The 15,267-nt window shown below is 38.1% G+C and overlaps 1 protein-coding gene across 1 annotated transcript in view; it reads right to left on the reverse strand.

Moving 5' to 3' along the window:
- Positions 1-15,267, reverse strand: part of LOC107718536 (cadherin-10-like) — a 65,809-nt gene that overhangs the window by 33,846 nt on the left and 16,696 nt on the right. The window contains exon 3 of the mRNA XM_016525634.1: positions 1,265-1,559. Coding sequence (XP_016381120.1) covers positions 1,265-1,559 — 295 coding nt within the window. The remainder of the gene's footprint in view (positions 1-1,264; positions 1,560-15,267) is intronic.

Below are 15,267 nucleotides of genomic sequence, written 5' to 3' on the forward strand. Positions count from 1 at the left end.
CTGTATCTCATCCGTTCTTTTTCAGTCACTCCTGAAACTTTGCTGCATGTACAGGGTATGTGGCTGTTGGTCCTGTTAGCAGCACGTAAAACAAAACTTTTATTCAAATTCTGAATTGATTATAGCCTGCCTAGAAAGCGAGCAAATAGCGCTTCCAAATAATCACTAAAAAGCTGTCACTCACTTCAATTGATCACAATCTCACGATGTTCCTTTATAATCAGTGAAGCTCTCTGAACTGCAAATAATATCTTATTTACGTGTCTACGTGTGGCGTTTAGCACTGAGTGAATTCTGACTGTCACAATGCGTGCGTGAGAGGTGGCAGCCCAATCTATATATTTCTTTATTAATATCTTAATATATTATTATATCCCATAATAACCATTAGCACGCACGAGCATTATCACACGAGCTTCGCTCCTCCCGACCGCAGACGCAGGTTTACAAGCCACTTTTTCCTGCGTTTTTCAATCAATTTCTTGACTTTTCCCCACTTATGAACAACACATTTTCGTACACGATAAAAGCTTCTTGTGGTTTCTCGGTTTGGCCAATTTAAGCATCCATAAACAATGCAAAACACAGGCATTTTGAGTTTCTGCTAGTGATTCCTATGGAGAGAAAAATCACTTCCTGCCCTCCAGCTGCATTTCGCACGTCATGTGCAAACAACCTATACAAGTCCTCTATCTACGATATTGATTTCCAGTGAAAAAGTCAACTCATCCGAATCAGGGGAGAAATATGCACAGATCAAGCACCATGTACGAGTCAAAACAATCCTAAATACATATGTTGTGGATTTTGAATTGAGAAACAACAGGAGATGGACTTTTTCACTGGAGGAAGCATTATTATAGATTATGGATCTATATTTTGGCTAGAAGCAAAGGTTTAAACGCCATGAGCATGCAGATTTTCATTCCAAAAGACATTAACGATTAACAATACTTGTCAATTGGTGTGATGTTTTTGTGGTCAGCTGTTTGGACTCTCATTCTGACGGCACCCATTCACTGCAGAGGATCCATTGGTGAGCAAGTGATGTAATGCTACATTTCTCCAACTCTGTTCAAATGAAGAAAAACTCATCTACATCCCGGATGGCCTGAAGGTGAGTACATTTTCAGAAAAGTTTCATTTCCTTCCACCCCATATAAGCAGAAAAGCATTATATAACCCATAACAATACATTTTCTCCTTAAAAAAAATAACTTTTGTGAATTTGGCAGAACATCTTGTGCCAGCAACTCATACTCACCAACATTCGACATCTCTAATACACTGGCCACGTAGGTATCCTTGGCAAACTTTGGCTCGTTGTCATTGATGTCATGGATTTTGATGATGAATTCCGAGGCCCTCTCCAGATCCTGTCCGGAGGTTTTGTTGACGGCTTTGGCGCTCAGTGTGTACAATGCTTTTTCTTCCCTGTCAAGCCTCCTGGTGGCGTGGATATCACCCGAGTTCTCATCAATCTCGAAAACAGTTCCGGCCCCATCTCCGGTGAGGACGTACTTCACACTTCCATCTTCATGGTCCATGTCTGAGTGAAGCTGAAAAGAGCAAAGAGAGTTTTGCTGGAATTAACAGTTCCCGAATGAACTGTTTTCTTAGTGTGCGACTGGCAAATTGTTCGCAAATATACTCAGTCTGTCAAAGCAAAATGTTCAGGCGGTGGCCCTAAACCTTGTGCAAATGGAAACAGAAATTAAACCATTCGCTAAACGCAGTTTAAGCCCTTGCTGGCCGAAGTCAGAATGTGTTTCTTGAGCAATGTTTTTAAATGAGTCATGAATATGTGAATATGAATGTGATTTTGCACAAAGGCCCTGGCGCTCGGTTTAATTTTCTTTGTGGGTGCAGCTTGAAATTTCGACTTAAGTATTTCATTCACATCAGTATCAGTAATCGTTTCACAATTCTCCTTTTCCTTTTCAACAGCAAACACAGAGCGCCGAATGGCGATCTTGCCATTATCTGCAGGAGCGCAGAACTTACTGTGTAGAAAGCTCTGTGTTTGCCGTGGTTGACGGCATATGGCAGATATCTCAGAAAACTCAGAACAGTCACAATTACACAAAACACTCCTTCAGAGCAGAACTTTCATTTTACACCTGTCTCTTAGCAACAAGAGGAAGCCCGACAGGCCTCTCCATTTGATTGCAGTTCCTCTTTTCCTGATTAGGATTTTACCAGAAGAGGATAGCCATGCAGCCCTGGACAAAATATCCAATCAGCATAGGTGCCATAAAATGTTTCATATTTAATAAATGAACAATCAACGCCCGAAAGAAGCTGCAAAAACAGCCCTTGTTTTCCTCAGCAGTAAATAAGAAGAACCAAAAAACATCTTCCGTTCTAAGAGTGGCACGCTAAGCATTGCACCCTACAATTTCATAATCTGTCCACTTACGGCTAAATGTACACTATAATTGGAAACGATTTTAGAGGCTTTTCTAACCACTGTTATCAGGATGTAGATAATTTGACACGTAACAATTAAAACCTCAATTTGGAGGTTGCGTCATTGTAAGGCACAGCTCCTCTCTGTCCTGGAACTGAATTAGGTATCTATTACACACTCAATTGCATTAACAGCACACTAGCTTGCTGCTCAGAGAAATAGCTATCTTTACTTTAGTAGTTTTATGTCCTGGCATAGGCAATTGTAGGCGGCGAACCTGTGTGAATGCGATTTAGTTTCATGTTTACCGCAAAGCAGGGTTATTGTAGTTAACTAAAAAATGAAACCATACATTTTTGTTACTTGAAATAAAGTAAACATTAACTGTAATAAGCTAAAATATATGGAAGCCCATTTCCACCACTGAATAAAAGCATTAAAAAAAAAAGTAATTGCGATTTTGTTTCATGTTTACCGCAAAGCTATCTCATGTTTATCGTTATCTCACAATTCTGACTTTTTTTTTCTCAGAATTATGAGACATAAATTCTGAGAAATGAAGTCAGAATTGTGAGATATAAAGTCAGAATGGCAGGATTGAATGAATTCAATGAATTGAAACTCGCAATTGTGAGGAAAAAAAAGTCAGAATTGTGAGATAAAAAGTCACATTTTGCTTTTTTTGTTTTATATTTTATTCAGTGACAAAAGTTGGCTTCTTTAATAATAATAAAAAAAAAACTTAAGTAATTTTCATTTAGTTTAACTTTGTTATACTAAAGTAACTGAAACTGAAAGTAGAAATATTTACAATAAAACAATAACTATTAAAACTGACGTAAATACACAACAAAAATACTAAAACTTTAATTAAAATGAAAACGTAAAATATAAAATTAAATACAAAATATTAATAAAAAAATTTAAATCTCAAAAATACTAAAACAACCATGCTGCAAGTTGTAGGAAGGCATATATTAGTTATGTCATGTTTAATGCTCCCATACCAGTTGTTAAACTTTTTTAAAGTTCATTATTTTAAGCCTAGTGAAGTCACAAAATAAAGTGCAACCAAATGCACCTCTCTAAGAGATATACGTACTCACCCTCATGGGTGCAAACCCTTATGCTGCTATTTTTTCCATGAACAACTAGGAGAATCATATTGGTCGTTCTTTTCCATCCATTTAGTCCCCATGGGGACGAAAGCTTCAGAAAAGATGCAAGAGTGCTATTAAGACACCCTAAAAATACCACACATGACTCGTGCACTCTATTCTAAGCCTTCTGAAGTCATACATATGCTTTGTTTGAAGAACAAACTGCATTTTGTTGAATAAAATAACTGATATTTTTCTCTTTCAGTGAGCTTTGTGAACTGGATGAACTGATTCATCAAGAAAGTCTGACTCAATAGGATTCATTCATGAATCAAACATCTGTTCTTCTCTCGTGAGCACACCAAGGAGGACAATGATGCATGTCAAGATTTTCAGTGAGTAAATATCTACATTTTATTCTGTTCCTCGTACAAATCAGTGTGTGAATCAAATGGACTACTTTACCATAGAAAGAATGTCATGCAGGTGTGGAATGGCATGAAGGTGAGTAAACAATGACCTCTTAGACTTTATTAGGGGTTGGGACCCCCTCATACTAAAATACAGGAATCATATGTGTTCTGCATGGGGGGGGGGAAAGTATCTTTTTCTCAACTAAAAGCTTTTTCATTATAGTGTTGTGTTTGGAGTTTTCTGGCCTCCCCAGTGGCTGTCTGATTGGTTCTCAATTCCCATCAGCAAGCTGATGAGTCAATTATACATATTTCTGTTTATACCTTATTTTATGTTTGATCATAACACAAACACGAAACAGAGAAGGTCATGTATATCATCATTTTTTGGTCCTCATATATGCTTAATGTTTTGAAAGCATAGGGTGTCCAATCATCTTTTTTTTTTTTTTTTTTTATCTGCACTGTTTACAGAGAGATTTATCTTACAGTATGTCAGAACTGGCTGTGTAGAGGTGACATATGTAACACAAGTTTGATTAGTTTTGTGAACCCCTGTCTCACACTCTATTGATCGTTCGGGTCTCCTGGGATTGTGCTGTCACCGCTGACACGGAGAGAGAAGAGAAACATACACCGCTCGCTCACAAAAAAAGCCATTCGATACCAGAATGACCTCAGCCATTATGGACCGTGTCAGTTATCCATATTTACAGCATAACCGCACAGTTTAAATGACAATAATTGTTGATGACACTTCAAATCTCACTGCGTGAAAAAGAAAAACGAAATATCTTGAAGATGCAGCTCTGAAATATGTATAAAACAACTGTTTTGGCAACATGTGACAGCATCAGTGTGTAGATCCAGATGGTAGATACAACACATTTTCACACTCTGTTCTCGTGCTATTAAAAGCTGGTTTGTGGGGTTTTTATGGTATTTTACTGAAATCTAATAAATCTTGAAGAGCCTATACTTGACATCTGACAAATGTACTGTATTAGCAGATGCACAGTGTATATAATTGGATTACATCAGGGGGGTTATTCTCCAGTGGTTAGACGTGACATATCGCTCCAGCATTAGAAAGTTGAGAGAAAGTTATGTCAATGTTGTTCAATCATAGTCAAACAGTGTGGCAAATTTAATACAAATTCCCATTTTTCTCAGAATTCTAAATGCATGAAAATATGCAGCTGAGGGTTTGTGTGGAAAACTAGAAAAGATGAAATATGAAGTACCTTTTTTATATAAATAATTGACTGAAATGCTGCAATGGACATTAAATTTGCAGTCCAGTCAGCGGTTGTTATGACATGGTGATGGCTAATCTCATGAATATTAATTAGGCCGTGCTGACGTTGCTTGGTAACCTTTCTAGACTGCCCAGTCATGCAAGTAATTAATATTCATGAGGCAAACCTTCACCATAGTATGCCTCATATCCTGTGCTTGAGTTCTGGCATTTGAGATTCAATCTCAGACCATACTTTTAAAATAATTTTATTTCAAATGGATGTGATTCTTTTGAACTTTCTATTCATCAGTCCTGGAAAACCGATAACATGGTTTCCACAAAAATATGAATCGTCACCACTGTTTTCAACAGTGATGATAAATGTTTCTTGAGCAGCAAATCAGCATATTAGAATGATTTCTGAAGGGTCATGTGACACTAAAGACTGGCGTAATGATGCTGAAGATTCAGCTTTGATCACAGGAATAAATGCCATTTTAAAATATATTCAAATAGAAAACAGTTATTCAAAATTGTAATAACATTTCACAATATTACTGTTTATGCTGTATTTTTGAACAAATAAATGCAGCCTTGGTGAGAATAAGAGCTTAAAAAGCTTTCTGACTCCAAACTATTGAATGGTTATGTAAGTGCACTTGCAATAAACAATATGTATTGATTTGGAAACCGCATATAAAGCAGAGTATTTGATCTTCTCAAAAAGATGTCAAAACTATAATATTGATCATTTAACATCTAGTTATTAGCAATAAGATGTTTAAACAATTAAGATTGACAATAGCTCAATGCAAGATCCCAATTGAACCCAATGTGACATTTTTATTTATGACCTTTCATTAGCCTGCAATCTTAAGAGGAGCCATGGGTTTTCACAGCAATGCCAAAGAAGCACAATTTTTGGCTCCCCTAGAACCTTACTGTGGTGATGTCATATGAATAACCTTTATCCACTACAACCTTTTGTGCAATGGGAAGGTTTAATGTATGAAGCTTTATTTTTAAGAATGAATTCAAGAGAAAATGTTGCTTTGTTATGTTAGATGAGTGCAGATGTAGTACCGTATGTTTTGTAATTTCCCCATCTTGTAAAGACTGTGTGCAGTGTGCGCTGTCATTCATTTGTGACGAGCAGACACTGCAGACTCTGTCGCTGCAGGGGGTTTGTGGGTCAGTGGATATATGCACACATCAGACGCCTCTAGTTCTTTTCTCTTTTTTTCTTTCTTAGTGCAGGGGCATAAAAAGCACCTTTACTTGTTTGAAAAATTAGGTGTTAAAACTATAGGGAATTATAGTAGACAGCAGGAGTGCACTTTGGTTGAATCGGCTGTAAGTCCAGCATTTCGAAAGACATAAGTCAGTAAATACAGTTGCAGGATGGATGGATGGATGAATTTAATGGGTTTGAAACTGCTTATATATACAGCACCAATCAAAAGTTTGTCAATAACATTTTAAAAGTTTTTGAAAAAATCTTGTATGCTCACCAAGGGTGCATTTAGTTGATTAAAAATACAGTAAAATAGTAATATTGTGAAATATTTTTACAGTTTTAAATAACTATTTTCTATATTACAATGTAATTTATTCCTGTGATGCAATCATTCAGCATCATTGATCCAGTGTCCAGTGTCACATAATCCGTCAGAAATCTTTCATATATGATGATTTAATGCTCAAGAAACATTTCTTACCATCATTTTATTTTTATTTTTTTGTGGAAACCTTGATGCATTTTCAGATTTTTTTTATTATTATTATTATTAATAGAAAGTTTAAAAGAACAGCATTAAGTATGGGATGTAAGTTATTAAGTATGAGTTATTCAAGCATAGTGTGGTCTGCGATGTGGCTCCTTAGGCTATGTCCCAGTTTCTGCCTATATTCAGCTCATTAACCCAATCAGTGATAGATTTCATACCACATTATGAATCAGTCTTACACACACACACACACACACACACACACACCATTTTCCATATGTACAGAGCTATTGGAATATTCCCACATGATCATGTTTGCTGTTTATTACACACAATTTTCAGCATTTTAGCCAACTAATTCATTCTCATTCATGTTTTTACAATAGCAGACAAGAGGGTGAAGGATGAAATTGTAGGCCAGTAACCTTTTTAAATATATGACTGTTGTGATGTTTTATTTGTATATTGATTTATGCTAATGTCTTTAACTGTTCATATCTGTCTCCCCTCACTCCAAATTTGAGTGCTTGACCTCTTATTTTGGAGGACTTAACCTTAATAAAAACGTTGGTACAGTGAGACATATATGACCAAGTTTGGAATATTATTGAAATATTCTTGTGCATGTAAAGTGGTCACTTATTTATTCCATTGGGGTTTTGTGAACACGATGCATGTATATAGTTATAGATTATATTATTACTTTGCATACCAGAGGCCACAATGCAATATTAAAGGTTTAAGAATATAACATTGCATGCTTTATGAAACTGCCTTTGTCTCTCAAGTGACCTGGACTTGATCTGGGAAACATCTATGAAGCCTGTGCTTTTAATCAACCTCCTGCGACATGATGTTTACAGTCACCGACAAGAACGCCAGAAAAGTCCAAATAAATAAATCCAGAATTTGTCAGCCGCAGCGAGCGAAAAGGGGGAACGTCTCTGCTTTCAGCTCCAAGCCAGTAATCTATGCAAACATTAGCATGCGAGTCATTAGCATCTGGTTAATGAAATGTTTGTGCGCTCTATCTCACGGGTCCACATTCTCCTGAGTGACAGAGCGAGTGAGGGACACAGCATGCAGGAAAGCCAAAGCAGATATAAATAACTTGAGATAAGATCTAATTATTTTCAACATATTTACAGCCAGCGACTCTAGACCCAAGTGTGATGGGGGTTGAACCAATTTTTAGGAAGAAATTACATCTCAAGATGCATTTATTTCTTTTTCCTGATGGAAATGTCAAATATAAAATTTTTTTTTTTTTTTTTTTTTTTTTAAGTAGAAGCTACCATATGTTGGAGTAACATAAATCAATAATGCTGCGCTCTTAAAAATAAAGGTTTTTTATGGGGATTTCTGGTTTCTTAAAGAAACTTTAACATTCATGGAACCTTCTCAAAGCACAAACGATTCTTCGCACTCTTAGAAATAACGCTTCCAAAAGGATTTTTTTGCAGTGATGCCATTTAAGAACAGATCACTGAAAGGTTTTTTTGAGGAACCAAAAAATGTCTTCTTCTAAGAACCATTTTTTCCCCTTTACTTTTAAGAACTTTTTAATAATCCAATAATCTAAAACGTTTTTCCACTATAAAGAACCTTTTGGGCAATGGAAATGTTCCATGGATGTTAAAGTTTCTTCAGAAAACCATAGATGGCAATAAAGAACCTTCATTTTTAAGAGTATGGTTTAAGTAGAAAAAGACCTTCTGATCATTAAAGAAAGAAATTATTCTTTTAAGACATGTCCACTGAACGTTTCTTTTGGGAACCCAAAATAGTTCTTCTATGGCATTGCTGTGAGACTTCCCTTTTGGAAAATTTATATTTAAAAATCTATGCCCACAGGATTCAAAAACATTATAGTTTAGGCATAAGTGATGAGTTAGGTTTCCCAGAACTCATGAGTTTAGAAGGTGCTAATGAATTTCTAATAATTCTTTGTAAGTGTTGATTGTGAACTACAAGGTTTCAGAAATTACTAATCAGAATATAGCAACATGAACGCATTATCTTAAAGGGGTCATATGATGTGATTTAAATTTTTCCTTTCTCTTTGGAGTGTTACAAGCTCTTGGTGCATAAAGAAGATCTGTAAAGTTGCAAAGACTAAAGTCTCAAATCCAAAGAGATATTCTTTATAAAAGTTAAGAGTCAACCACGCCTACCTAAAACGGCTCGTTCTAACACGCCCCCACATATCTACCTCACTATGTGGGAAGATTTGCATAACACCGCCCAAATGTTCACACAAAGATAGAAGGCGTAACTTTCATTCTCACTGTAGCTTAAACCGCATTAACACATTTCATTACACCAAATACACACAATAATGTTCTTTTTAGCAGCATCATATGACCCCTTTAATGCTCAAGTATTTGGTATGGTTTAGGGAAGAGTTAACATTTAAACCAGACAGAAAAGCATGACAGATGACATCAGCCACAGTCTGAAATCTACCCTTGTTCAACCTTGATGTTTTTAAATGAACATCTGAAGGCCTTTAAGTCGTATGTCAATGTATGCTACACCACTGACACTTATCATGCATTATATCGGTGAAGCACGGTTTAATTCTCTTTCTTTCATTCCAGAACAAAGCTACGGCATACCTCCAAAGAGTATTTTCTGGAAAACAGAGGACTTTCATGTTAGTTATAACTAGAGGAAGCCGATATGAGGATGTAGATTCCATTTTCATCTCCGCTATGTATAAAATCCCTTGACAGCACCATAATTAGTCTCTCTATGTCCTTTATTGTGAAGAAATCCTTCAGCGCTGCCATGGCCCACACAGACGTGAGTTTGAAATCCATAAAAAGACATCTGAGACAAAGACATGCAATGAAAGCAGACAACCGCATAAAGCCAATACAAACCCCAGCTTCTCTGGGCTAATTGGTATTTGTCAGACGAGCGTCTACACACGCTTAAAGGGTATACATAAAACATTGCATTAATCTCTGAGGTAAACACACCGGGCTTCATTAGGTCATTAATTTGAGGTGGACCGTGGTCGAGCCTGAAATTCCCTGCAGGAATGAAGGCGATGTGTGAAAGATGTGTTTGGCCCTGTTTTAGTGAAGGCGTAATGCGTCTCATAACAACCTGTCTTGTTCTATAAAGTGTGGCGGGTGAGTCTTTAGCTGTTGCATATTATTTCAGCAGTCAGAGACCAGGAACTGTTCGCTAAAAATACTGCGCAGAGAATGGAGAGCCGGAATAAACATTGACATGGTTAGAAGCAGTAATTTAGTTTTAGTGCTTTTTAAGTCATTAACACAAAATGCTTCGTTCTAAATATAAAGCATTTGAAAACTCAAAATACTAAAGGTGCCACTAGGGCTGTGTGTTTCTTCTTGGAAAGTGCAAACAAATCAGGCGGACCTGTAAAATGTTAAATGGACCTGTGAGAGCTGAGGGTTTAGATCAACAAACCCTTTTACATGGCAAAAAATATATAAATAATTCTAATTCAGTATTTTTATCTTGATTTACAGTATAAATGTCAAAACATTTTTTTTTTTAATAAAGATACATTTACTTGAAAATTTTGTCAAAAGTAAGTGAGTTCATTATGGAAGCCTGTTTCCACTATGGGAAGAAAAAAGAAAATTAATTAATGAATTATGACTTTTTATGTAACAATAAAAAAAAAAAACAGATTTTTATTTCTTGAAATTCTGACTTTTTTGTTCTAAAAATTGCAAGATATAGTCTCAGAATTACGAGACATAAACTTAAGATTCTGAGGAAATAGTCAGATTTGTAAATGTATAACTTGCAAATGTGAGATATAAACTCACAATTGCGAGAAAAGTCAGAATTTTTAGAAAAAAGTCGCAATTACCTTTTTTTTTTTTATTCTGTGGCTGAAAAAAATAAAAAATAAAATGAATTTACAGGAGATGTAAACCTGGAAATGTGAAAAAAGTCAGAATTCCTATGCTGTATGTTGCAGTTCCGACTTCATAATTGCAAGATATAAACAAAATTAGTAGATATAAACTTGCAATCCAAATTTTGAGATAAAAATCAGCAATTACCCTTTTTTAACTTTATTTTTTTTATTATTAATTAATTAATTTATTTATTTATTTTAATTTTGAGTCATAAACAGGTTTCCTGAAGAGGAAAAAAATCTATAAATGGAGTAAGAAAAATGAACTTAATTCATAAAGAAAATAATATTATTTTTCCTACCCCAATGGCAGATATTTGGCATTTTTTAAGCAAAACCTTTGTTTTTAGTTTTAGTTTTTTTTTTTTAGAAAACAACTCAAATAGGCCTACATGAATGTATCTTGATTTAAGAATATTTAGATATTTGTACTGGAAAACAAGACAATAATTTTGGAGTGCATGGTGCTTCAGCTGAACATTTTGTTTCTCCTAAAAGTACAAGTTTGCATTTGCTCAATTGTTTGTTTACGCCGTTTCAGACAAAAATCATCACATGTACGACTGCTATAGCTACAGGCACCTTAGTAACTCTCCTAATTGATTGTAAACCCCATTTATTTATTTATTTTCCAACAGGTCTATATCACAATACACCAGATGTTTCGTTTCCACAGTGTAGCCAATGTTTTCCATTTGGCTGCTCACTGGAAGACTTGGGGTGTCCTAATTACTGCCAGCTCCAAATAATACAACAAAAAAAAGAGAGAAAGCCAAAGTACCTCTGGGCCTCTGGGGATGAATTAAAAGACATTTCAGAATAAGGCGTCTGTCGGCCATGTGGTGGCCTTTCGCAGTGACTCGTGAAAAATATAAGCGATTTGATTCAGCCTCATAGATCCTGATTCAACCCTAACCACAATCCCTCTGTTCATTTCAAATGCACTACAGGGAGAGTTCCGCATGGCAGTGAATACTGATCGCTTGCTCATTTGCTCTGGGAGCACTTTTTGGCACAACACCGCGCTCTCTGTGGCACCGGCAATCCTGAACAGATACCCTTTGTTTATTGGCAGGAATATGTCTCCGGCGTGAGGTTGCCTAAATAATCTCTGCCAGTCAAAAATCCAAGCGTGTCCCCAAAGAGGCAACGTGGAGAAATACACAAAGCGTGCCAGTATTCCAAGCAAAAGTGTGCCTTTTCCATTATTTTTGAAGGATGTTCTTGATTATAATGAGCTGACAGTTGAATATGAAGTAAAGGCAGCGTGGATTTATCCCGGCCTTGCTTTCATTTGCCTTTGCTAATTCGCGTAGCACAAAATTAGCCTTTGACTCGGAGCAGCTTTAGGAATTAAATCCCTTGCACACACACAGAGGGATTGTCAGCCGAGCACGGGAGAAATCATTGACAATTCTTGTCAGGTCGGCGGTGAACACTTGCTTAGTACTGTAGAGAGGAGATTGTGAAAATGAGAGCCCGGGCCCAGAACGGATACAGAATAATTATGTATTTTCCCCCCACCCTTTCTTTCTTTGTGTGTATCTTGAGCTCGCTTGAGGACAGAGTTGCATTGGAGTCGACTAACTCGACACAAACACTGCGGCGCAATCTTCCTCTCGCTGGCTCACCTCTGTCGCCCCTTTTGTGGTTCCGCTGTTTGACGTTAATCATAAGACCACACGGTTCGCGCTGTAGTTTTTACACTTTTTTTCTGTCACTTGTGAAGGTTTACAACATATTTCATCGCATGCAGACTCTCCGAGGAGTTGAAAAGCACATGAACCCAAACTCAGCAAAGCTCCCTCTTTTCTAATCTCCTCTGCTGGCTGTGGACTCCACTGGTTCATTTGAGTGGATAAGGACACGCGCTGCAACTACTTAGACAGCTGGAGGTTCCTGTGAGGCCTGACTTTGCTGTGACAGAAAGTGAAAGAAGAAAAAAAAAACATCCGCAAGATCTTTATCAGGTTTTATCCAACTCGTTAAGCGTGTTTCTTTGCAGTTTTTTTTGTACATTGTGTTTGGGTTTTATTAGACGGCCATGTGGTTTGGGTTTTAATTTTCTTCCTCTTTTGTGGTTAATAAGTATTCAGGGTATTTAATTTGAGGTATAATATACATCAGGACCATTGCCTGATATACAATGAGAATGAGTTTGCCCATTAGTGCACTATCATAATGCAAAGCCATTAATGCATAAATAATTGAAAACAGAGTTTCAATTTTCCATTGTTTAATTTGACTATTAATGCTGCCATTGAGGTTTTAATACCTATACCAGTATTATCATTATTATTATCATTATTATTATTGTTGTTGTTGTTATTATATATTTTACATAATATTATATAAATAATAATAATTATTATAATTATTATTTTTATTAAAAAATAAATTAATTAATTATATTTACAATGTGTTGTTAATCATAATACATAAGTATTTATTGCAATAGAAGTATAGCTTATTGCAGTAGAAGTATGTTAAGTGGATATAATAATAATAGTAATAATAATAATAATAATAATAATAATTTATTAGTAGTAGTGGTAGTAGTAGTTTAAAAACTATGATGATTTGTGGATATTAACACAGTCATAATATTTTAGCTAAAGGCTGACAGGTCAGAAGTACAAATTTATATATATATATATATATATATAGTAAAGAAAGAAACATACCTCCCTACTATATAGCGGGCAAAAATAGTGGTATGATTCACAGTATTCATAAAACTGTAATCAAAAAGTATCCCTGTTACGTACTACTTCCAGAAAGATCATAAAGTGTGCATCCAATGGACTATCCCATGAGGCCACAGGATAAGATTTGTGAATGGCAGTGTAGTATGTCCATATTACATTACTACTTCACACATTCAAACAATATAGAACATAATATTTATTGTTGCAAAGTATGTACTTATTCAAGAAGTATCTACTCAGAGAAGTATCTACAGCTATCTACTTGTTTGGGACACAACCTCAGTGTGTCACGCCCCTGGACTCTTTGTGTTGTGTTTTCCCTCCCCAGGTGTGCCGTGTTCCCTTTAATTAGTCATTCCTTGCACCTGTGTTTTCCCAATCACCCAGTGTTTAAAAGCCCCAGTCCTTTCAGTTAGTGTTTGTCGGTCCTCAAACGTCATTCCTTGTGTTCCAGTGTCTCCTACGTTCCCCGTGTGATCATTAAAGACTGTGAATTGAAGTTATCTCTGTGTTTGCTCGTTCCTTGCTCCTTGCATCCCGAGAAGTGTGACAGAAGGACCGACCTAAACAGTTACCTCCGTTTGTACCCTCCGTTTTGTTTCCGTTTTTCTCCCAGTGTTTTTCTTTCCGTTGTGTCCCCATGGATCCCTTCACTCGCCCCGAATTCCTCCTCCTCCTGCTGGAGCAGGGAGACAAAGCTCTCGAGGACCATACCAAACTGTTCCTGTTGGTCGCGAACATCACCAGTTATCCGGACGACGCGCTCTGCTCTTTCTATGACGTTGTCGTCCGAAGATGGTCCTCGGGAGGAATTCGCCGCCTTCGTGGAGTGGACTCTGGCGAGAAACGGGTCGCCTCTCACCATCTGCCCCGTGGAGGATCTCGCCGGATCCACTCCGGACCCAGAGCCCAGTCCACCATCTCCCCGCGGTACGGAGCATCAGCCTGAGCCCACCGATGACGGAGAGCCATTTCCCGCCACGATCCGCGAGCCAGAGCAAAGCCAAGCGACTGAGCAGAGGATCGCCTCGGAAGTTGAGCCCAACCCGTCAGACCAGGTGCGAGAGCCGGCGACAGTAACGGGTCGCCACTCATCATCTGCCCCATGGAGGATCTCGCCGGATCCACTCCGGACCCAGAGCCCAGCCCACCATCTCCTCGCGTTACGGAGCATCAGCCTGAGCCCACCGATGACGTAGAGCCATTTCCCGACGCGATCCATGAGCCAGAGCGAAGCCAAGCGACTGAGCAGAGGATCTCCTTGGAAGTTGAGCCCAACCCGTCAGACCAGGTGCGAGAGCCGGCGACAGTTCCCACCATGAGGGAGCAAGCCATGGATGGTGTGAGCACGGAGAGGAGCTCCGCCCCCTGCATCATGGCTGAGGGTGAGCTAACTATGGCGGGACATAAGGGCCAGAATATGGAGGGAGGTCAGTGTCAAAACGAGGGGGAGAGACCTCTGAATCCCCAGGGTTGGAGTATCCCTCACCTCCGCCTCCAGCCTCCGATGCCCGGTTTCCGACTCGGCCCGTAGACCCAGCAGCTCCGCCTCGGCTCCTAGCTCCCTCGCCTCGACCGTCAACCATCGTTCCATCAGCTCCACCGGGCTCCCTCATCCCTCCGGCTCCACCTTGGTCGGGCCTCGACCCGCCATCGCCTCTGGACGCCACTCCTCTGGCTGCGCCTCATCGCTCTGTCCCACCGGCTCCGTTGGGCTCCTTCCTCCCGCCAGCTCCACCTTGGTCCTCAGTCGCTCCGGCTC

Source organism: Sinocyclocheilus rhinocerous, unplaced genomic scaffold (genome assembly GCF_001515625.1).
Source record: "Sinocyclocheilus rhinocerous isolate Xijiao unplaced genomic scaffold, SAMN03320098_v1.1 scaffold2, whole genome shotgun sequence".
Taxonomy (NCBI): Eukaryota; Metazoa; Chordata; class Actinopteri; order Cypriniformes; family Cyprinidae; genus Sinocyclocheilus; species Sinocyclocheilus rhinocerous.